The 24859-nt window shown below is 40.0% G+C and overlaps 1 protein-coding gene across 1 annotated transcript in view; it reads left to right on the forward strand.

Annotated features, from left to right (window-relative positions):
- The window catches only part of pigg (phosphatidylinositol glycan anchor biosynthesis class G (EMM blood group)), a 71963-nt gene that overhangs the window by 21856 nt on the left and 25248 nt on the right, over window positions 1-24859 (forward strand). The window contains 3 exon segments of the mRNA XM_080774494.1: window positions 21044-21326; window positions 22295-22439; window positions 23545-23736. Of these exon segments, the coding sequence (XP_080630620.1) occupies window positions 21044-21326; window positions 22295-22439; window positions 23545-23736 (620 nt within the window).

The following is a 24859-nucleotide window of genomic DNA, read 5'->3' on the forward strand; positions in this document are numbered from 1 at the left end:
CCTGTCAGGTGTAAAGGAGCAACTTGGACACTCAAGCATGAAGGAAGCATGAGTTAAGTCCGTTGCTCTCCCCAGGTTGGCGGAGGGTGTGTAGAGCCCAGGATCACAGTAGATGATTGACACAGGGGTGAAAAATGGGTTACAAAATCGTGGGATAAAAAAAAAAGAAAAAATAATTGATTATTATGGCCAGAATACTAGTAAATTCTGTGGCAAGAGCATTTTCCACCGACTGCCAATCACAACGCGTCCTTACTCAAAAGGGGGAGGATTCCATGCTGCTTTCTGCTGGGAGCCTGGGAGGAGGCTAAGGGCAGGTGTGCAGGAAAACCTGACACAAATAGTTTCGTCTTCTCCGTTTCAGATAGCAAACTACTGTAGTCCCCGGTGTAAAAGGGCATGCTTTGGATGCTTTGCACTCTTCCCATTTGCCGCTGTGCTTGTGTTTGTTTTCCGGCTGCTGGAGCAGCATGGTTGCTCGTGTGCGATGCCGTCTCAGAACCCGAATCCGAGGAAGAAACCATATTAGCGTCTCTCACAGCCTAGGCACCGGCCACCGACTTTTTATGGGTACTAAGGTTTTAGTTCCGACATAGTGGAGTGGGAAGAGTTTAAACTGCATTGCAGACTGGCACTGCTGCTGCCCAACATGAACACCGTGTCTCGACATACTGTCCGTTATTATCGTAAAGTCGGGTAGTGTACACTGTTTATTTTTGCACCGAGGAGCCATGTGTGTCTGACTGTCTGACTACGTACGTCGCCTCAGCTAAAAGCAAAAGGGAACTAGGGAAGCCTGATGTATGCTTCGCCGTACGATGTGTCGCATGTTAAAAAAATTGCTGATCTGCAAGCTCACAACTGTGAGCTAGTAGATCGGTTATTTAAATACAAAATAATAAAAAATCTAAATATTGCTTTGATGCTCATATTATCCTTAGGAAGTATTAAGTTGTTTTTATTATAATATGCATTCCATAGGGCTGGACCACACATGGACCTAGATTTTAGCAAATATAGATTTTTTTAATAATGGGATGAATCTACAACAAGAGCCATTCTAGGGCTAAATCTAGAGTTGCAATACCCTCCATTGACTCCCCACTCATCCAATAAATATTGTTTTGCTATAAGTTATTCATCCCTCTTTTATCCATCCGGCGAGACGGGTCGCCGCATTTTAGGAGCACCAAGAAACTCCTCCAGGTGCTCCTCTGAGTACTAGACCAAAAAGGTTGTGTGCAGCCCTGATTATAAACATCTTGCATGCACGCGGTCGGCCAATCAGAGACAGTAACTAGGACGTGCAGCTAGCCAGTCGCCGCTCGGGAGGCGGTACAATGGGAGGTCAATCAAGGAAGCTCTGAGAAGGAAGGGAAGTGGTCACGTGACTGGGCTGCGCCATGACACTTTCATGGACACTTTCATGGGAGCCAAACTCACACAGGAAGTGCAATGAATACATGGCAGTGAATGGAGCCGGCTGGACCAGCTCATAACAAACATTATTCATGACCAATTGAGACCTTTTGTAAAGTAATCACTTCTGGAAAATAACATATCACATATCACAGGTTGTTTTCTAATCACTTACTTTTCGATGTGCACAGAGTGCACAGTATATAATTTTATCTGAGGATCTAACAGCAGCAGGTATCGTTTCTGTCTCTGAAGTATTGCAATATTTGGCTGCCAGACAGGAAACGGTGGGAAGTCTTGCGATACTTGGTGCGTTTAGAAATGTACTTTGTACTTTATGGTATCTCTATTTTTAGAGAGATACCATACCTCTATAAAAATTACACAGTGTACACGAATAACAACACAGCAGACAATAATGTGTTATAACCCTAACCCCATGTGTTACTTCTGTTATTTTCCAGAAGTGATTACTTTACAAAAGGTCTCAATTGTTCATAAATAATGTTTGTTCATGAGCTCTCATTGACTCCAATGCATTCTGCCAAACTTCCGGGTAGTTTGGTTCCCATGAAAGTGTCATGGTGCAGCCTAGACCTAGAATGCCTGTGATCATTTAATTACGGTAAATTTTCATTTATCATAGGCATAGATACGTCTCACTGAAATCCTGTTCGGGCTTAAAACCTGCGGCCTAAATGTGATAAATGCTCAGTTTGTACTCACCCATTAAATAATTCCAAAGACGTGGAGTGAAAAATGGTCCTCTAGTTTTATATCCATGTGAAAGTTCTGGCACAAAACGTGTATTTAGTCAATTATCTCCACTTTTTCAAGAGATGCACACGGACATCTTTCTCTCCGGGCGAGGGGGGCCGGAACAATCGATGAACTGATTTTACAAATACGTCCTGTTTACCGCAGACGTCATCACCAATTGACCAGGGAAACACAAAAGTTTGCAGTCACACAATTGGCAGGTGGTGTGATTAATTACCCAGCATCTATCGCAAAGCACCTGCCAATTGTGTGACCGCAAACTTTTGTGTTTCCCTGGTCAATTGGTGATGACGTCTGCGGTAAACAGGACGTATTTGTAAAATCAGTTCATCGATTATTCCGGCTCCCCTCGCCCGGAGAGAAAGATGTCCGTGTGCATCTCTTGAAAAAGTGGAGATAATTGACTAAATACACATTTTGTGCCAGAACTTTCACATGGATATAAAACTAGAGGACCATTTTTCTCTCCACGTCTTTGGAATTATTTAATGGGTGAGTACAAACGGAGCATTTATCACATTTAGGCCGCACATCTTAAAGTTCTACCAGAAATCAAGGAGGGTGATCTATGGCTCATGTATGTGAAATACTGTACATACTGTATGTAACAACAAGAGCAGTTCTAGGGCTAGGTGCAGCCCAGTCACGTGACCACTTCACTTCCTTCTCAGAGCTTCCTTGATGTCAATAAGGAAGTCAAGGAAGGAAGGAAGAGAGAATTTCAGAGCAGCCTATACGGTCAAACAAAAAAATAAAAATACTTAATGGCTTCTGCGCCAAATTAAAATTCTCTGACATTTCCGTTGTCTCCTATAGCCGATATATGCTTCTTTTGAAACATCTCACCACCACCAAAAGGCCGCAGCACGGCCTTTTCCGAGCGTATATACGTCTGTATACCATTTCACGTGGAATAGATGCAAAGGGACCCTATGTAAAGTAAACAAACTTTACGGCGGGTTCCGAGAGGGGCTACCTGTCTGTCTCTCTCTGCCTGCCTGTCTGTCTGTCTCTGTCTGTCTCTCTCTGCCTGTCTGTCTCTGACTGTCTCTCTCTGCCTGTCTGTCTCTGTCTGGCTATCATGACCTTAGCTCCTGCACAAAATTAAACCTTTTAGATACAGATCATGTCTTTATTGTGGCTTCACGGCTTTATTGTGGCAAGCATCGCTTCCAAAGCCCACGTCAAAACTGACACAAATAAATCATGATCAGAATGAGCAACATAAAACAAAGCACAATAACTTGTGCAAGCCTGAGCTTATTCCAAACACTGATGCATAAAATGTGTGAAATAATATATTTCCTGGCCTGGTATGAGTATTGAAAGAAAATGAAACATACTGGGGAATATAATATAGAATATAATATAATGTGTTTTGTGTAGTTGAACCATGGTCATCCATTTTATGTTGACAAATGACAAGGTTTGATCACAAGGGGAGCTGTGGGGGAAATGTATGTGAGCAATAGTTCCAGGAATAGTTCCAATTCTAGGAAGTGAACTGCCAGGAAGCTATAAAAGAACAGGAAGTGAGGCGCCGAGCCTGGGTTCCATTTTGGGCATGTTAGAAGAGGGTTTGGTGTGGTTATTATTCTTTGTTAAACACCTTCTTTTCAATGCCAATACTAAGCCAAATCAGAACTGTACCTAAACAACCACACAGTTTGACCGAAGAACTTTGTTTAGGTAAGGAGAGAAAGTTTGGTCGGACACTTTCTGAGGCTTTGAGCTCTGAACAAACAATCAGAGCTGGTGAAAAAAGGACCCAGCGGCGGACTCCCCACTTAAAGGTTGGGTGAGCAGCATATACCTTTTCTTTTTTCCAGTAAGCAATGCATTGCCTTTTTGTTTCATGACTTTTTTGGACTACTTTTTTGAACAAAGAGGATCTGCAAGGTTTGGGATACTTGGATTGCTTTGAATACTTGGATTACTTTGGAGACTGTAGAATCGTTTGAAAAGAAGAAGTCCTCAGGATGCGTTGTATATTACTCAGAAAGAATCTTTATTAGTTGCTAAGGAGTCACAATTGAGTTCAATAAAAGTAAACAGAGTTGGACAGCTTACTTCCATGAGATGACAATTCGAGTATGACTCCAGATGGCTGTTTGCATTGTCCTTATATAGCTCTGAATATAACGGGTGTGTGCGTGCATTGTATGCGTGTGTGTGTGTGCGTGCGTGCGCGTGTGTGTGTGTGTGTGTGTGTGTGTGCATGTGTGTGCGTGTGTGTGTGCATGTGTGTGTGTGTGTGTGTGTGTGTGTGTGTGTAATTAGTCCGATATATGGCATCACTCTATGGTCAGGTGAGTTATAACAATGTACATAGGATGTCAATTGTCACAGACAGTGTCCCATTGCGCGTGGTGTTTCACCAGACACAAGTCACACGTCCCGAATACCACAGAGTGCACACAATATACTGCATACGGCAACAAAATATCCTATAAGACTCAGATTATTTTGGGATACTTTGACTTTGGGGCACCTTTAAAGGGATATTGCAGGGGAGAATTTAAAGGGAATTGAACATTTAATTTACGTTTTGAAGGGATTGATTGCTCAATTGTATGATTTTGGTTTGACCTACCTTTAAACTGAGATAACCAACCGTGACATTTAAGTTGAAAATAAATAGTTTTGTTTTTCTTTTGCTCTACAATACAGTTTGTTTCCAGTGTTAAGACTTACTGTCACAGGTACAGGACCTTTATTTCTTTATTTAATATAACTCAGACTTATAACTTCAATAGTTCCGATTGTTATACTATATGGTCATGTTACCGGAAATGACACAGTCAAACTTCCGGAACACACATTTTACCCAAATCTTCAAATAAGTAAAATATCATACAAAATAATGACAAAAAACATAATTATGGCATTCACATTAATAATAATAAAAATCACACACGTGTGAAGTGAGGGCTGCAGCGCGGCAGTATTTATATCGGCTGCTAGATGATCATAGTAAGTGCTCACTGCGTTCGCAACAAGGTCACTTGTCCTTTGTTAGTGGTTGGTTTCAGATGAAGACATGCAGCTTGTCGATCCTATTCACACTAGTCTATGTTATGATGCTTTTTCATAGTGGCATAAAAGCACACAACATTAGTTTAACAGCTCCAGCAATGTCAACAAGGCGAGGGCTGCATGCTACGGGGCTCATGGTTCCCGGATTATTATTTGGTTCCTTGCGGGTGACCCGGCGACGCACGTTGCTGTGTGGGCGCCGCAGATTAAGCACCGGAAAACCTCTGCAGAATGACTTCTTCAAAGATCTGGAGTCTTAGACAGAAGGCATCAGATGCCCTGCCAGGGAGAGTCTTGACCCCTCTTGATAGAGCTGGAGTCTCAGTTCAAAGCCTTTAGACAGAAGGCATCAGATGCCCTGCCAGGGAGAGTCTGGACCCCTCTTGATAGATCTGGAGTCTCAGTTCAAAGCCTTTAGACAGAAGGCATCAGATGCCCTGCCAGGGAGAGTCTGGACCCCTCTTGCCAGCCGTCCAGGCCTGCCCGAGAGAGCTGACATAGCTAAAATTGTATTGGATGGGGTGCTTTGTCATTGTCACGTGGAGAAGAAAGCCCAAGAGGGAACTTTAAAATCCATAACAAATAATGGCATGTTATGTGCTGCTTGTTAAGTGACAAGACGTGTTGTAGCAACAATTCAAGATTACTTTACGATATTGACTGATTGTATAGCAGCTGATCCACTTCATGTCACCTGGTATCTGGTGTGTGTAATGTGTCCTTTGCCGTTACTGCTTAACCAGATGTATAATATCCAGCAATCCTCCCATCTGTTATCCTGACGGGTTCATGGATTTCAATCACTGTGTGTGGACCAATCATCCAGATAGCCTCTCATATACTAGTGGCTGCTGATTGGTGTATGGATTACATGCTACTGTGGACCAATCATGATACATCTGCTCTTCTATATAAGCAAGCTGTTGTTGATTGACTGCACTTAGGCTTGTCCATGCTTCATTATGCTGTATTATGTTCTGGTTGAAGTCAAGGCAGAAAAATGCTGGTGCTGCAAGGTCTGCAAAACTGTCCTAACAGAACACAACATGACACGACACAACAATAACAATTAACGATACAGTCTAATGAACAACAAGTGTAACGTAATAATTATAAATTGCCATTAAAGGAATACTAATAAGGAACAGTCAAGATAAAGCGTGTGTTCGTTCCAAGGGCATAGACTTTGTTTTAACATTACCAGGGACAGCTGTTTCTTAGTTTTAAATTTGCACTTGCATTAATGTGTGCACCTCAGACACTACCACCTCTGTGTTCAAAGTAGAACAGAACACATAATCGCTAAGTTATTGTAAAGACCTTCTGCCCGGTTAGTGGCGCTAACGGGCAGCGTGATTGTCATTGCTATCTTCCAACCGGCACAGTTTTAATTTTTACACCTGCCACCCATTGTCTAAATATCAAATGATTCTGTGCATATAGCGCCCATGGCTGTGTTAGTCTTAACACTTTTTATGCCCTGGAACTTTTCAAAATAAAGGCGCTAGAGTGCCCAGCAGATGAGTAAAATCTCTGAAACGCCCCACCTTCCATTTCCCACCCAAAACCGTAAATTCAGAGATTATAGCGTGTGAATGAGGTGTGTCGCCATCAGGGTGCGCCGCTATTTTACACACAGATTTTGCGCTCTGAGTTTCAGTGCGTTAAAGACCGTCTCTGAGGTGATGGCGCATATTAGTCCACTCGTTTCAATTTAAACTGTCATGTTCAACATGTTAGAAGACATGAGTTAAACAATCCGCATTGAGTGAAGTGAATGGTGCAACTCCGTGTGGTGAGGGGTGGGGGGTGTGGGGGCTCCAGACCCACAGGAACGCACCCAGGGTGCCGGCCCGATTCCAGCCGGCCAGTGTCTGAAACGGTTGAGAAATTACAGTTACCGTGTGGGGATCCCTCTACTGTACCTTCTACTGTACTGTACTGTACTGTACATATATATAGTTAATATGTGTGTTTGTGTGTGTTGCGCACAGGTAGTAAAAAACAACCATGCTGTTTTCGTGCTCAGACACAGCCACCCACCCACACACGTACAGTAGCTCCGTAAGGGAGTGGTTGCACCACTCAAAAAATCACACACTAAACCATTATAAGCCCTCACGTCCTGCAGCTCCACCTGACTTTCTTGCCTCTATCCTGCTGCTTGTACCGGCATTCTCCCGTTTTTTGGGGGGGGTTTTTAACTGTAAAATAGACAAGCTAAGCTCTTGTTTAAATTTAGTTTGAGGAGTTTTTTTGTGAACGCCGTGAAAAATGCTTACCTACAGCTGTGGTTCCCAAACTGTACCGAGGCCGTGTGCCTTGGGATTTGGGGTTTCCTATACTCCCTATACTGCATTTTAGTTCCATCTAATCTATCTTAATTTGGACCTGGTGGCTAGTGTAGCGGTCCGGGCACCTAGGCTGCCAAGCCAGCCTGACGGCGTGTCGCGTGTTCGACACCCGATCCCGACGACCTTTCCCGTGTGTCACCCTCCATCTGTCTCCCCATTTCCTGTCACCATACTGTACACTATCCAATACAGGCAGAAAAAGCCCAAAAATATAATCTATCTTAATTACAGTAATTATAATCACCTTAATGCATGATAGGGCTGCAACGATTCATCGATTCATCATAATCGAATCGATTATTCAAAGTTGTCAACTAATTTAGTAATCGATTAATCGAATCGGCAACTAATCACTTTTTTTTTGCAATTTATCATAGGTGATTTCCATGCACTTAACCATAGTTTTTCCAGTGTTAAGTGTAAGTAAAGTAAAGTGAGCCATCTCTCTTCCCTTACAATCTGATGATACAGTAGCGACTGCAAAGCAAAATATGACACATAATGATTATAATATCAAGAACAAGAACAATATTTCTTTTTAAATGACCTATGTATTTGAGTTCAGAAGAGTACTGTTCCTTCTAGACTGACACATGTGTAGCTATTCTTTAATCAAATGTATGCAGTCAGAATAAGCCTAAAGACACCATGAGTTGCTTTAATTAATTTTAATTTAGTTTGTCTTTTATTTGAATAGCAGCCTAATCATAGCTAAATAAGTGTCATAATCCGATTAATCGTTTAAATAATCGGCAGATGAATCGATTATGAAAAAAATCGTTAGTTGCAGCCCTAATTGCATGATGCTTTTTTTTTTAAACACACACATTAGGATTCAGAAAAGGAAAACCAAAACAGCTATTCAAGACAAATACAACAACGTTCTGTAGTCTGTACCATGCCAACTTAAATAAAAGTGCCTCCTTGATGACCAGCAGAGGTCATCAAATTATTGGTTTAGGAAAGTGATTAAAAAAAAGAAAAAAATCTCCATGAATTCAGGGTTTCATGGGGTATGTAATTGAGAGAGATTCGTTTTTTGTACTCAAACCATACAAACACAATAATCCTGTAATGAGCCGGTTCTGTTTGGAGCCTGTAGTAGTCTATGGGTGTACCATACTTGAACTTGAACATGCCAGCGAGTCACAGAGAAATGGCTCCTGTCCAGGTGATTCATATCAACATATAAAGTAGAAGATGTGACGGATTTACTTTACATCGATCTACTTGTGACCTTGTTGTCAGGGCTGGATCTAGGCATAGGCAAACTAGACTGCTGCTTGGGGCCTAATTGTCATCCCGGGGCAGATAGGGGTAAGAACATCAACTTTAACGAAAATGAATTCACAAATCGGTAAATCTTGACTAGGTTATTTATAAATAGCAGTGGCTATTTGTTTGGAGTGGTTTGGCAAAAATTTCTAACCAATGTATTTTCACATGTATCTGGACTTACCAATAGCAAACTGCTCGGAGAAAGATAATTTCTTTGCTGAAACAAAGGAATCTCTGGTCAGCAGTTAAGGAACAGAAACAGAATGCTTTAATGGAGCTATGGTCCTGGAGAAGTTCACCTCAGTGGAAGTCAGGAAACGGCATCTGTAAATGTGGTCAAATACTTGAATTTGAGTAAACGACCATAAGTACATATACATGGAATATATATTATTTATACATACTACACACTACAAATAAATGAGCATTCATGTGACATGTATCGTGTATAAACTCCAAAATAACAAATACAAATGTAATTAACTAAATTCATAATTAATTAAAAACCATGGGGAAGGTCAAATAAATTAAAACAAATGTTTCTTTACATGGTGACTACAGCATGAATCAAGTATCAAAATGTATTGGGGGAGAGAGGTTGGGGTAATAGGGGAAGCCAAAAAAAGGTTTACACACAACAATTAAACACACGCATTCACAGACCTAGCCTAATTAAAACTCATATCTCTGTCATAAGACAAACTACTTACATTCTGCTTAGTAGTGCTAGGTGTCACATTTATCTGTGCACGTATGCGCACACGCACACACACACACACACACACACACACACACACACACACACACACACACACACACACACACAGTGCTCTAGGAGATGGAATGTTACTCGGGATGATTAAGCTCTTTATACAGTAGCCTACATCCCTATATTATATAACCACCCTTAGAATACGAGAGTACAGTGACCTTGGCTCACATGCAAACTCAGCACTGAGTGCAAACACACCTTTAAGAATATATATATTTTATCTACTTACTGTAGATAATATTTACATCTAATTTAGATATTATGTTATTGCCGCTTACAACAACCAAACATTGCAAGCATACAACAGATGAGTGTAAATTTTCTTTCATTTGCTGTTTTCTTTAGTTTTAGGGATTTTAGCTGTTTTTGACAGGGGGGCGGGGGCATTCGAGCATGGGGCTAAATATGTATTTCTTTACAAAATGTTATAGAGATTTATTTTTTTATTATTTACTATAGTCCTACTAGACCCCAAGAAATTACATTTGGCCACAAAAGATCACGGGAGCTACCGTACTGAATGTGTCACACTGGCATATTGAGCCTATGACACACGGTGTGTATGGCTTCCCCCCAGTAGGCTACCTTCACATTCAGTAGATCCTGTGATCTTCTGTGGCCAGATGTACTTTCTTGGGGTCTAGTAGGACTATAGTAAATAATAAAAAAAAAAATCACCATAACATTTTGTAAAGAAATACATATTTAGCCCCATGTTCGAATGCCCCCGCCCCCCTGTCAAAAACAGCATCATCTTTTACTTTCTCTAATAACAACCTAAAACATGAACCTTGGTTGAAAAAAACTAAAGTTGTCCTCTAAAGGGAAATTGTGACTTTTTAAGGTCACTGGCCCAGTCAAGATTTGATCCTTGCAATGGATGGATTGCATATCTCGAGAACCAGGCGACCAATTGACTTTAAACTGTTTATCGGTCCCAACTAGGCAGTGGAGTGCGAAGTAGTCAGTCGGATAATCGTTTATCCAGAACTGTAAATCCAAATTTCTGTAATGCTGACATCATAGATTGGTCTCCAAGTACTATAATAGCACAATGGGTACAACGGGTATTGCGTAACTGAAGGGGCATGCGTTCCGAATGCATGATGTGCATAGACTGGCCAATGTACTATGATAATGGCTACTGTACTAATTACTCTGACAACGGCTGCAGTACATCGGGTGTTGAATAACTGCATTCGCAACAGTCCGTGCCCTAGTTTATATTAAAACGTAATTCCAAGTTGGAAAGTATTCTCGTATTATTCCTTTAAGCCTGAAACCATCTGACAGAGTTGACATGTTCCCCAAATAACAGTGTTTGGCAGAGGAAGATCTCCTCCTGTCCCTCTGTTCTTCTCTCTCTTCACATTCAACTTGTGTGAGATACTATTTTCCATGGAGGCCAAACCTTGTACCGGAGTGGAGAACCTCTAGTGACTGGAGGTTCAACTTTAACCTAAGGTTTCACTTTAACCTAAGTCATAATGGTTGTACGTGAGAGCCAAATATTTGGTGGTACTTGGTGGAGAAAAAAAGGTTGAGAACCAATACTCTAGTCTATACTACAACACCAAAACACTCAACACCTGCTCAGCTGCCTAATTCACATCATGTGCAATAAGTAAATATAGAACTACTATAACTAGCTACTATAAGCTATACTGTAAAGCTTATTGTTCATTGTCATACTGATTTGTCAATCAGAATGAGGGAGGGAGAAATGTCTGCTATAAGTGTTGTTTTTATGTCATTGTCCTGAGGTAGAAATAGGTATATGCCCTGCATTTGGATGCACTATGCATACAGAATAATTACTTGCGCAAACAGAGCGCGCAAGTAATCATTTCGCTTGGTCTCTTCGAAGTGAAGCCAAGTTTTCTTCAACCGTAAGTCTGTGCCTGGTTTGCTGGGACCAGTTACAACATTACGTCATCCTTGAGAGAGTACATGGTGTGTATATGACGTAATGTTACAAGTTACAACATTACGTCATATACACACCATGTACTCTCTCAAGGATGACGTAATGTTGTAACTGGTCCCAGCAAACCAGGCACAGACTTACGGTTGAAAAAAACTTGGCTTCACTTTTTGGAACCAAGTAACCACAGTATACTGCTAATCAAATTACAACTACATACTCTGTATGTAGTTGTAATGTGATTTGTAATTTGTAAATCTGTGCCTGGTCTGCTGGGAACAGACTACACAGATGACCATATCTCTTACGTCATCACTGAGAGCTAGTCATACATATACACACACCATGTACTCTGGTCCCAGTTCTCAACGATGACGTAATGTTGTAACTGGTCCCAGCAAACCAGGCACAGACTTACGGTTGAAAAAAACTTGGCTTCACTTTTTGGAACCAAGTAACCACGGTATACTGCTAATCAAATTACAACTACATACTCTGTATGTAGTTGTAATGTGATTTGTAATTTGTAAATCTGTGCCTGGTCTGCTGGGACCAGACTACACAGATGACCATATCTCTTACGTCATCACTTACTATTTACTATTACTATTTTTCATATAAAGGCAGAAGATAGTAGAAAAGATAAAGACACACGGTTATTTGATCTGGATTGCACAAAAAGTAAACTATCACAAACAGGAGGTTTACCAACAACACTCAGTATAGCAATTGGTGCACAAGTGATGTTGACTACTAATGTAATGGTATCTGATGGATTAGTCAACGGTATCAGAGGACTTGTTGAATATATTGACTTTGAGAAAAACGACACCTATGTTACAGTAATACTTGTTAAATTCCAAGACAAAGATGTTGGTCTTAATGCGAAGTCTAATAGTAAATATAAAAATTACCCAGAAGCAGTTCCAATATACAGACATGAAGCTATAATTTTCCATGGAGGCAGAAGAACAGGATCAACAAATAGGTTTCAATTCCCGTTGACATTAGCTTGGGGATTAACTATTCATAAGGTTCAAGGTTTAACTATACAAGAGATTGTCGTATCTATGAAGGGCTCACGTTTTAACCCGGGACAAGCCTATGTAGCATTCAGTCGAGTGAAAAGGATAAGAGATCTATATATACTTGATTTTAGTCCTAAAAAGATCAAAGTAGATAAGAATGTAGAAAGAGAAATGATACGATTACGACAATCACCTCTAGAAAATCCAAATATACGGAAGATAACTCAATTACCATTAAAACATTCATTAAAAATTGGATTGTTGAACATCAGAGGTTATCTAACACATTTACAAGATATAAACTCAGATTCCCAACTCGAAATGTTGGATCTAATAGCTTTTACTGAAACACACTTAAAGAAAAATAATAACATTACTTTTAAATTAAAAACAATGAACACCAATTACAAAACAATCAAGAATGACAGAGAATATGATATAGGTGGGGGAGTTATGTTTGCTATAAAAGAAGATATTGCCATTGAAATAATTCAAAAAGAAATCGAGATATTAGAAAAAGTAGAACACGTATATATACATGTAAAAAATAAAGATCTATATATCATTCTTATGTACAGATCACCTAAAACAAACCTTACGGAATTAAACACATTTCTCAAGAAAATGGTAAAGTATCTATCATCTCCGACTTCCACAATTATGATAATAGGAGATTTCAATGAAGACCATTATACTGAAAAATATATAAATATAAAGACCTTCATGTCAAGATTAGGCTTTAAACAATTAAATACAAATCCAACTACAGATTTCGGAAGTATTTTAGATCATGTATATTTCAACAAATTTGAAAGTATTATTACAGAAATTGAAGTTAGAGACACATATTACTCTGATCATGATTTAGTATTAATATCACTATAGTACAAAATGAAATACATTTAAAACAATTGACAATTTACAATAAGTAATAAAATAATTATACTGTATAATATATTTTAATTCAGTTTATATACCTTTTTTTTCATCACATATCAATGATTCATTTTTCTGTAAAAAAGTAGTTAGGTAGCAAATAGTTACACGTAATGATTATACATTTCAAACGTTCCTTCACAGAGATACTGAGATGTGATACTTTCCAGCGGTCGAAAGTACTTGCGCGCTCTGCTTGCGCACTAGTAGGCCATTTATGGCCTACTAGTGTGCAACAAGCAAGTATGCACTCGGCAGAGTGCAGTTCTAGTTCATGCTGTGGTTAATCGGTTATGGGCCATCCTCCCCACTGACATTTCTTTTGTCAAAATATGACGAAACATTTTTTCACTAACTAAAACGAAATAAAAAAATGTGCCATGATGATTAAAACTATGACTACCGGTAAATATGCTGACAATTTCGTCAACAAATAAAGAATAGACTAAAACGTTAGCGAGGGACTAGTCATTTTATGTTTGGTTGTGCTTGGGTGTGAAAATAGCAGATCTACAAGACAAGATGCTTAGATGGAACCAAGTGTAAAATCAGGCATTATAACACCAAGACCCGTCAAAATACATTTTTATCGACACAATTAACTGTAGATTTAGTCAACTAAAATCATATGATATTTAGTCAACAAGCACTCTGACTATACTGTAACTATTGTTGTCTCCACCAGGCCGAAGGCATGGGGAGAGAGTATGTTTTGCATTACACACTCCCTGAATGCCACAGCTGAACCTCTGCCCAAAGGTTTTCACATTGGCCTCTTATAGCGCCACCAGGAGGCCACTTTGTGCAAAACATTTTTTGGACAGTACACCTCTAACTGCACAAATCTGTGTAAAACTTTGTATGCACACTCCCTAGAGGCCAAGGAAAAACCTTTGCCTGGAATTTTTCACATCTTTATAGCGCCACCAGGAGGCCGACATATGTAAAACACATTTTCTAATATTACTCCTTCAGATTTTATCCAAATTTCACGCAAATCGGTACACATGCTCTCCATAGTCATGTGATCAAGACAGGTTTGTTTGATTTCTCATAATCCACCCTGATTGGCTACGATTGGCTTCTAAAGTTTTCAGGAGTAGCCCGCTTTGTACTCATTTTGTCCAAATCGCCACAACTCGTCTGAGTATCATGACAATTATATCAAACCTTTACCTCGATTAAGATTAATGAATGTTATTTTTGTATTATATATATTTTGAAATGCCATACGGTCACAAAAGGGACAAAGATACACAGACTGTCGATTGTCGGTTGTTGAACAACTTCTGACGAACTTTCCTTTTGGCAATTCACTCCTACTGCACTTGGCTCAAGACAAGTTTGAAGTCGATAGGTCAGAGGGTTGTTGAGATTTGAGGAGGAAACGCACACACCCATCGTGCATTTATAGATGGATAACTCTCGACACGATGTCATGTTGGGGACATTTCACGAACACATGCATTAGGGAAAATCATTAACCGAATTTACCGACGTGAGCAAAGATTAAGTCAGCACGATGTTCCAAATGTCAGTTCTGATAGATTTTCGGTTCATTGCCAAGCCCTACTTATAGTTTTAGTGCTTGGTGAACAGCCCTCTTACACTGGAGTGAAATGTAGGTTGCACATCAGAATTAATTCAAGCTTGATTTATACATAAATATAGCCAATCTACATCTATAAGCTCACAATGCATCACATAGCTGCTGTAGCCACGTGGTGTTAGCAGCTTGTAGATCGGCTAGTTTCAGTGAGTGACACTGTCATGCGATTATGTGTAATTTAAGAATGATTATGTCATTCTCCTAGACTGCTGACTTTATCCTTCAGTATTACACCTCAAATTGTCTATACTTCACTTACTTGACCGCATAAGTACTGTACTTAAGTACAATACTTTACTTTTACTGCACTACATTTATTTGAAAACGTATTAGTATTGCCATTACTAACCACATGATTTCACACAAGTCATTGGCAAACCAGTACAAAAAGAAAATAATAATGATACAAATCACGTTATCTTTAAAGGGATCTGGAATTTTGTCATTCAATGATGATCTCAATAAACTTCAGGCATGTAAATGCATTTTCCTCTAGGATCATGCAGGCTCTTATATGATGAAGGTACAGCAAAACGAGAAATGTTTGACTTATTGCCAATGCTAAATAGTATATAGTATAGTATAGTTAAAAAATATTTAACTGATTGATTGAAGAATGTTTTAACAGTTTGGAGAATTACAGTACATTTCAAGCACAACTCAATACAAAACTGTTAACTGTGGACGACACCATAAAGCATTACACTTGTGTACAATAGGGTCCACCATGTTCAATTCATAACGCGTACAAATATGTACACTTATAGCCAAAAACAGGAAATCATCATAAGCTAAAGCATCATTGAGCTAAATAGGGGGAAAAAGGGGATGGGTGGGGATTCAGATTTCCCTTGGCTTGCATTCCCTTGGCTCCTTGCGCCACTTTTTCTGCCCCGAAAGCAAAATCCCACTTGCAGGACGCACAATCCATGGGGAACCACCTGGTCTTGTCTTATACCTATAATATAGTGATAAGGCCAGTTGCCCCGTGGCTTGTTCCATGGGGATTATCCTTTTTGGCCTTTGTCTCTTATCCCACCTTTCAAGACTCATCTGCCAATCAGATGACAGAGGAGCTGTTCTGCCCTGGGTGACCCGACTCCTATTACCTTTCAGTTTAAAGTGGACTAAAAGGCATGGATTGGCTTGTCCTATTGAATTGTAGCTGGCATTTCAGACATTGCAGGGTACGACAGGAGGTGGCAGGCAATGTTTCTTAAAGACAAACATACTGTCGTGGAAGAGAGTCTTAACTTAATGATCACTCAGAAGGTCATTTGCTTAAAATACCCACAAGATCAGCCCTCGGTATCGCAGTGTCTCTTCCTGATTTAATTTATCCTTAAAGGTTACCTTCTCAGTGGGAACTATGAGAAAGTGCTCTCACAGCAACAAAAAAAAAGACCTTGGCCCGTTAACTTAGCAAGGGAATCAATTCCACAGAAAACTGCTAAATCTAGAACCGTGAGTAGGAATAGGAAGTACATGTATCCCTGAACCAGGTCTCTTATTCATCTTTAGACTTGGCTTGTCAAACTAATATTACTACAATATAAAGTGCAAACACGTAAATACAACTTATAAGTTATGTTAAGTAAATGTCTGACCCTATATGTCTACTCTGGATAAGAATAAAGTGCCAAATGGTGTTTTTCATGGCAGGGTATTTGTTTATGCATTCTCACACAAAGAACAATACTGGAACTTGAATGGCAGACGAGGCCAGTAAACGCAATCAAAAAGATGCAAACCAAAGTATTGAAGAAGGCTATTAGATATTATTCAAATTGTCATAGAAATCTGTCGACTAATTGATTTACTGTAATTGTCAAATGTCTCAACTTGTTTTCTGCATACACTGTGCAATCATTTAGATTAGAAGCTAGCCTTTTCAGGTCGGTGAGGTTGAGAACTAAAGGTAATTTCATAATGGTGTTGAAAGTATCAACTGGCACAATTAAGGGAAGCATACAAACACTACTGATATAGCAACATACAGTAATTCTTTAATACTCCACAGAGGTTTATTGAGCCCTGCCTATGTTATTGAATCAATGGTAAAGCTCATTCTTGTCATCAACCAGCTAAAAATGCAGTTATTTTAACTCATAATAAATGAGAGAACATATAACTCCCATTTTAATAGCAACCAGTGGCTTCTAGTTGGTTGATGTCATAATCAATTTTAAGATTGTATTTATTCTTTTAAAAGCAATACATGGCATGGTCCCATAATGCTTTAGAGAACATCTAGCTTATAGCCTTTGATCTGCAGTACAGACAAAGCGCCTCTGAGCTTTACTTCAAAGGTAATAGCCGACTGGGCATTTGGAAAATGTGCACTTAGGAGAAACCATACCAGGAGGATCATCATTTATTTCAGAAGTGGAGTCCCATTTCAAACTTGCATTTGGCAGAGAATTAGCTTTCATGTTTCATAAATGTAACTTCAACCCCCAATTTTACCACGTTCAATTCATCCTTTTTTTTCTGGTGACATTATTAAGAATAATTGAAACAAAAAAAAGGATGTGGTGTGTTTTCGATGAATCTATCATGGTTAAAATTGAGTTTGAAGTGACGATGGGTTTCTATAAGAAAATATGAAAAATTAATTTCAAATAATCTTAAACTGAATCGAGCAACTTGGATACTGTCTGGGGTGTTGTGTTCACATAAGACAGAGTAGATAGTAGATAAAACCAGTAAGACGCCTTAAAGGCGAGTAGTGACCGCAGGGCTGAGACATGTCACTTCATTATGTCAGCACTACAGCGGAGCGGACAGACGGTGAAATCTCTACCGAAGTCCTGATGTCACTCGCTCATCCCCTGGTCCAGGGCCGTAGAAGTTATATTTTAAATTGTCTCATATATGCATTGCGGTCCAAAAATAAATAAACTGTCTCAGCGATATTGTCAGGGAGGTTGTAACTCTGTGTCGTCACAACAGTCAGTGATTTTTGATAGTGTCTGTTTATAGCAAAATGTTTAATAATTAAAATAAACAGTAACTAACATTAGAGTTTTCTCTCAGTCCGTTGATTCTTTATATGCATACGAGTCAAACCACCGCGATCACAGTTCTTATTTGACGCGATATGAAAAAGTGTCACTTTGGGGGATTCCTCCGTACAAATAAACTTTTGCACAAAATACAGAAATGCGACAGTATAAGTATAACTAAAGCATGAAAACTTACAAGCCAAGGCTCTTCAAAGCACACGTGAGGAGGAAAAGGGCACCATTACAGGCAAGAGTAACCATAGAGTAACAGGCAAGCATTACAGGTAGCAGCATGATGCTGCGTTCAGAGCGTGTGACGGAAGCATTACAGGCTTGAGCGTGACAGGCTTCCTGCACGTTTTCATAGTAACTGCGACGTGCTGTCGCAATGACCGTTTTTTTTAAGTGAAATATCCCTTTAAGTTTTCACCTTAAACTCCAGAGATGGCAGATATTCCCAGAATACATCACGCATGGCATCAGCTTACCCAGCTCTCCGGTTTGCCAATTTTGCAGAGTAGGCATGAATAAGCACATTACAGGATATCGTTGTCTAGAGCTAGTCCTCAATATGCTTATATTAGAGAACGAAGACTTTCTGATATGCCTGGTGAAATGGATACCATATCCTGCACCACTCTCAAATTGTGCTCACTCTCGACTTCCTCACGCAGTACTACCTCTCTCAGCACGCTGTCCTTGCGACAGTCTGTATGCTTTCTCGAAGTCAACAAAGGCACAATGCAACTACTCCTGACCTTCTCCATACTTCTCCATCAGCACTCTCAAAGTGAACAGGGTGTGTATTCTGTGGTGCTCTTTCCTGGCATGAAACCACATTGCTTCTAGCTCAATATCATCCTCTCCTCTTAGACTTAACCCATGAAAACCGGGAAAGTGTCATTTTAGATTTTAAACACTTTGACCATTATTTAATTTTATACTTCGGCTATTCAAAAATAGCAGATATATAAGCTCACTTCGTGCCTGGTGCGATCCAGTAGATCTGCTATTTACCTGGATGTTGTAACCTGTGTTACCTGGAACAAATTATTTTGAGATGGGGGTCTGTGGCCAAATACTGAACATTTTTAAGAACCACTAATATAACGACATACACTTTTTTTCTGAAAAAGGTTTGGATGATTTAGAAGTAGAGCATATACAGTCAGCCAGACAATTATACTCCAAAAGAATGGCTGAAGCATGCTGATAATGCAATTGATAACACTTGAACTGTGTGAAAAGCTAATTACTCTTAGTCATTTACAGTGTAGGAAGGCAGCCATGCAAGGCAACAACTTGCTCACTGGGAGCAGTTAGGGGATAAATATAAATAAGACAGTATGATCCAGGCATTGAACGAAGAACCATTCTGACTCCAAACCAGCTGCTCTACCTCCTGAGCCACTGCCACCCGAAGGAAACAGTCCCTGAGTTTTCCACCATCACATTGCTATCTTGCTCTCACTAACGCATAGCAGGATATAGACCACAAATATGTTTTATGCAAAAGAGGCGGACTAAGCCTTAGAAAATATAAATGTGGAATTGTATAATGTTTATACTGTAGGATTTCAAAATTGGCCAAATCATTGGAGGGGAGAGAAAGGAGTGGGGCAGGGATGGGTGAAGCTGGATTTAACCCATTGATACCTGAGTCCAATTTTACGGTGTAAATCAGCAGTTCTCGAACGTATTTGTGCCAAGGACCTCGAAACACTTAAAGTTTTTTTTGCGCTGTAAGCTTGTACAGCTGCTATTTTTTAATAGCCAACGCTAAAATATATAATGAGATGGGTATGAGTATACACAGGACATCAATGCTCTTCTCAAGAATTCACTTGTAGATTTTACATTTTTAATACATTCAGTATAAGCAATCTCTGTTAGAACAACCTTGAGATAGGTCCAGAAAAGGCTAAAGGGGGAGAAATATAGTTTAAAAGAAGGTATTTATTGGAGCGCCCGCAAAAAACAATTCCATTTGCCATATAAAGAGGTGTATGAAATACAAGCTAAATGTGAATCCCTTTCAATGAATCCCTTTATCTTCTCCCCAGTGGATTTTTTTTTGATTGATTAGTTTTTCTCATACATTTTCAGAACAGATAGCAATTTAACCGTAACGGATGCCATGTAAAGTGAACAGTGTGAATGTATAATATTAGTGTGAACTTAAATCATCCCTATGGGGCTGTAGTTGGAGAAAACAAATGCTCACAATAACTCGATAACAAACTATTTTGGTTGGCTTGGTGGATGCTCACAGTAGATAAATAAAACACAAAATAAATCAAACAGGATGGCTCAACATCTTGCCTCGTTTTTTTAAAATCCTATCCCCGCAAGGCCGCACCCCTGCACCAACCACCATTGACAAAGAAAAAAGGAAAATAATACTAATATTATAACGATAACAACAATTAAATACAACATACAATTAGATTTATTTTTTAATTATCAACAAATTATTAATACAAAATAAAAACAATAGAGCACCGAAGTCCTGACGTAACTCGCTCATCCCGACGATTCCCCTGGTTCGCGGAAGTAATTTCTCTATGGAGAATAACATGGGGTGATCTTAATATCGTTTACTATAAGCGTAAGCGAGAGTGTACAAATGGAACCAAATGGACCTGTAAGGGTCCATTTTGGTCCATTTGTACACTCTCAGAGTTACACTCCCGTACACGTACGGGGCCATTTGGAACTCACTCAAAGGCACAATAGCAGCACCCCTGACTCTGTTTGACCAGAATGGAACAGAGCCTTCATTAGTACTGTATCATCGGCAACACCTGTGAAGTAAATGGACCAAGTTTCTTTCCAAAAATGGCGTGCATGCATAAAGCTCATTTAACGAACACTTATATGGCGTCTCTCGTACTGTACGCAGGGTGGCGAGTGGTCCCTCTCGGAGCTGGACGTGGTGCTGCTGGTGGGCTCGGCGGGCCACACCGTCAGCCTGGCGGCCAGCAGCTTCGTGGAGGAGGAGCACCAGACGTGGTACTTCATGCTCAGCACGCTGTGCCTCGCCGTCTTCCAGGACGTCTGCCGCAAGTACTTCCGGGAAGAACGAGGAGGCGGCGGCGGTGGGGACGACGAAGACCACCTCCTCCCCTCCAAAGGTTGTCATTCCTCCCGTGGCACCTCCTCCTCCTCCGACCATTCCCACACAGGTACTTTAGGCCAGGGGTTCCCAAACTTTTTCGTGTCAAGGACCACCAAAATGACACTAATTAGCCCACGGACCCTTTTTTGAAAAGATATGCCAGGGACCCCCATAAGAGAAGATTTTTACGGCTCTAGCAGTGATTCTCAAACCCGTTTAATTTCAAGGACTCCCAGTTTAACATGCATTAGTCTACACTACAGATCCCTATTTATTGGCATTTCTATCTGTTGGACCCCCAATTTATATTGTAAAATCAATGTTAATTTAACTCTGAGTGTACAACTGGAGCCAAATGGACGCATTAGGGTCCCACTTTGGGAACCATTGCTGTAGTCCTGTCACAATTATTACAGAGTCGCCTAATCGCAATCATATGAGATTGATCTAAATTATTCATTAATTATTGCATAATTGTCAAAAATGTCCGTACATTTTCAGGGGGCTAGGCACTAGCCCCTCCTATGCCCGTCTTTGTCTGTTTGTCTGAATTATAGCTTTTATGATTTAATTGGCTGATCACTCTAGCGATGATTTGATTGGCTGACCAAAAAACATAATGAGGATCAAAAGTGAGGGAAGAAAAATGCGGACGCCAATTGTGATTGGCCGGAAAGTGATGATGTATGATGATAAGAGCACCCCTCACTTCACAGGAGTGTGATTTTTTTTAAATAGCAGACATAGCAGATCTACAAGCTTACAACACGTCAAGAATTGTAAATATTTTGGCGGACCGATTTTGTTTTAATGATAAAATGTGTCAGTGATTTCTTAGTATATTTAAGTTATCTCTCATATCTGCCCCATGCAATTTGTGATTACGAAGCCTAAATGACAAACATAAATACAAATTGTGTAACGTTCCAATGTTCAATGCAAAAAAAACAAAAAAACAATTAAATAGTGAATCGCAATTATTTGTGTGACAATGAATTAATCGTCATCTTGTTTTCCTTTTTATAATGGCGACAGCCCTGAGCACGGGGATCTTCTCGGAGAGGTGGCTAGCTTTAGCCACGCCGCCTTTCACCCTGACCTGCTGCCGCTTGCTGCGCTCTCTCAACCAGACAGGGGTGCAGTGGGCTCATGTTCCCGACATGGGACACTGGCTCAACAGGTGTGTTGTTGGAATTGTTTTATTACAAACCGTATCTCGGTTGCATTGTTTTTAATCCAGTGTTTTTGTTGTTGTTGTTTAGTTTTTTTTACCCAGTAAGACAGTTGTTTTCAACCTTTTTCATATCAAGGCCCATTATTTATTGGGCATTTGAGCCACGGACCAACATTTGATGACATTTAGCCTCTCGGACCCAAAAACTGTTGTTGTAAATTAAGTAATGCACATGTTTTACAATAATGCAACAAATAACGCATTAAGACCTAGGGACGATTCTACAAATGCCTTCTAAATCAGTAGTTCTCACACTTAAAAAACAAAACAAAACACGTGCTACAGGTGTGCTTGTATATCTGCTATTTTTGAATAGCAGACGCAAAAAAACATCTAAAATACACAGATGCTTTCCTGGTTTTAATTAACCCAATCCAAGTCATCCACGAGCTAATATTACCATCTGGGCCATCCACGAAAAATATTTAAAATTATTATTGGTACCTTTTTTTTCACTTCCGTTAGCTTCCACAGGCCTCCCATTGTAGAAACAGCCTGCATTATAATCTGCAGTGCAGTGTTATGGGCTACCAGGACTAGGAACTTATTTTCTGTCTGTGTTGCTTGTTTCTTCTTAAAGTCTCTGCTTATTGCTGGGACAATCAAAAATAGATATAGTGAGTTATTGTGCATCTTATCCCAACATGCACAATTCTTGGACTCTTTGATCCTGCAGCCAGCCAGTACAGGGCAAGGGCACCTCTCGTCAACTCACAGAATCCCCAATCTGATCAACTATTGAAGATGTCTGCCTTGAAAGAAGCATTGTTGGAGGACACAATTGACTTTGTTTCATCTGATTTATTAGTGTGTTTCTCGTTTGTATTCTGTGTTCTCCTGCCTGTTCTCTATTTTTGCCACTGATGTACAGCACTTTGGTCAACCTTGGTTGTTTTAAATGTGCTCTATAAATAAAGTTTGATTTGATTTGATTTGATGACTTACTCTTGAACTTCCCAATAAATAGAATGGTCAGAAGTGTATTTTTTAAATAAATTAATAGAATTGTCATATTCATAATTTTTTTAATCTTTTTTAATCCCTTCCCCAGCTCTGAACATGGCGTGGTCCGATCCCTGGTGGCTGCTTTCTCTTTGGTTCTTATTTACCTTTTGGTTCAGCGACGCTGCTCCTGGGTGTCCAAGGTTGCCCTGGCCCTGGGACTTCTGGGTGTCTACAGCTACAGGGCGGCAGTCGGGAACGTATCGTTCCCTTGGCAACATGCTGGCCCAAGCACGTCCAAGTAAGTCATTCATATTGGCCATGATGATTTGCCAATAGCAGTGTTAATTTTGACAGCATGGTGCACGGTGGCACAGTCGGTAGTGATGTCGCCTCACAGCTAGAAGGTCCTGGGTTCGATTCTCGCTGGGGACGCTGTGCGCGCTGGGAGTGTGTTCTCTCCTCCGCGTGCATCATCAATGCCCATACCCGAGGTGGGGTTAGCGAAAGCACCTTTCTGTGTGGAGTTTGCATGTTCTCCCCGTGTCCCCTAGGGTAGGTAGGCTAGGTACCCTCACAAAAACATGCAGTAATCCTGGTCTCTAAACTACCTCCCCCTGGCCAGCCGTGGCGCCTGATGGAGGGGAAAGGAACTGGTCTGAATAACGTGTTCCTTCCACACACTATGTCCGGCAGTGAAAACTCCCCTCTGTCAGGTGAAAAGAAGCAGCTTGGACTACTCATGCACAGAAGGAAGCATGAGGTCAGTCCACTGCCCAGGATTAAGATAATTGACACTGGGTGAAAAAAAGGTTGCAAAATTGTTGGATAAAAATGAAAAAAAATTAAATTTACAGCTTTTTTTTATTTCGTTTTAGTCTTGTTCTTTTGAATGAAAGTAAATCAAAGGTTTTCATTTCGTATTAGTCCACTAAATATCATAAGATTTGATTTATTTATTTTATTTTATTTTTCAAACATTTTTTTTTTTGGCAGGCCTTGATGTAATGGCTGATTTTACACTTGGCTCACAAGCGTTGTGCGCTTGTAGATCTGCTAATTTCAGATCACATCCTAACATAAAATGACTTGTCTCTTTTAGTTCTACTGCATCTCTTGTCCGCTAGTCCCTCCCTAACATTTTAGTCTAGTTAAAAAAATGTAGTCATCATACATAGCTTAGTTTTTATTTAGTTTTCGTCAGTGAAAAAAGGTAGTCGATGAACATTTTTCGTCGTAGATTTAGTCAACGAAATTAACACTGGCCACTGGCCAGTCTTAGGTTTGTGCAGTTCACTGCTAGACAGTTTTAGATCTGGTTCATCTGGGTTGTGTAGATCAGTGGTTCACTTTTTCATGTCACGGACACCTACATCGACATTTATTAGCCTGAGGACCCCCATTTAAAATAGATATGCCAGGGA

This window comes from Protomyctophum bolini (assembly GCF_963924005.1).
Source record: "Protomyctophum bolini genome assembly, chromosome: 10".
Classification (NCBI taxonomy): Eukaryota; Metazoa; Chordata; class Actinopteri; order Myctophiformes; family Myctophidae; genus Protomyctophum; species Protomyctophum bolini.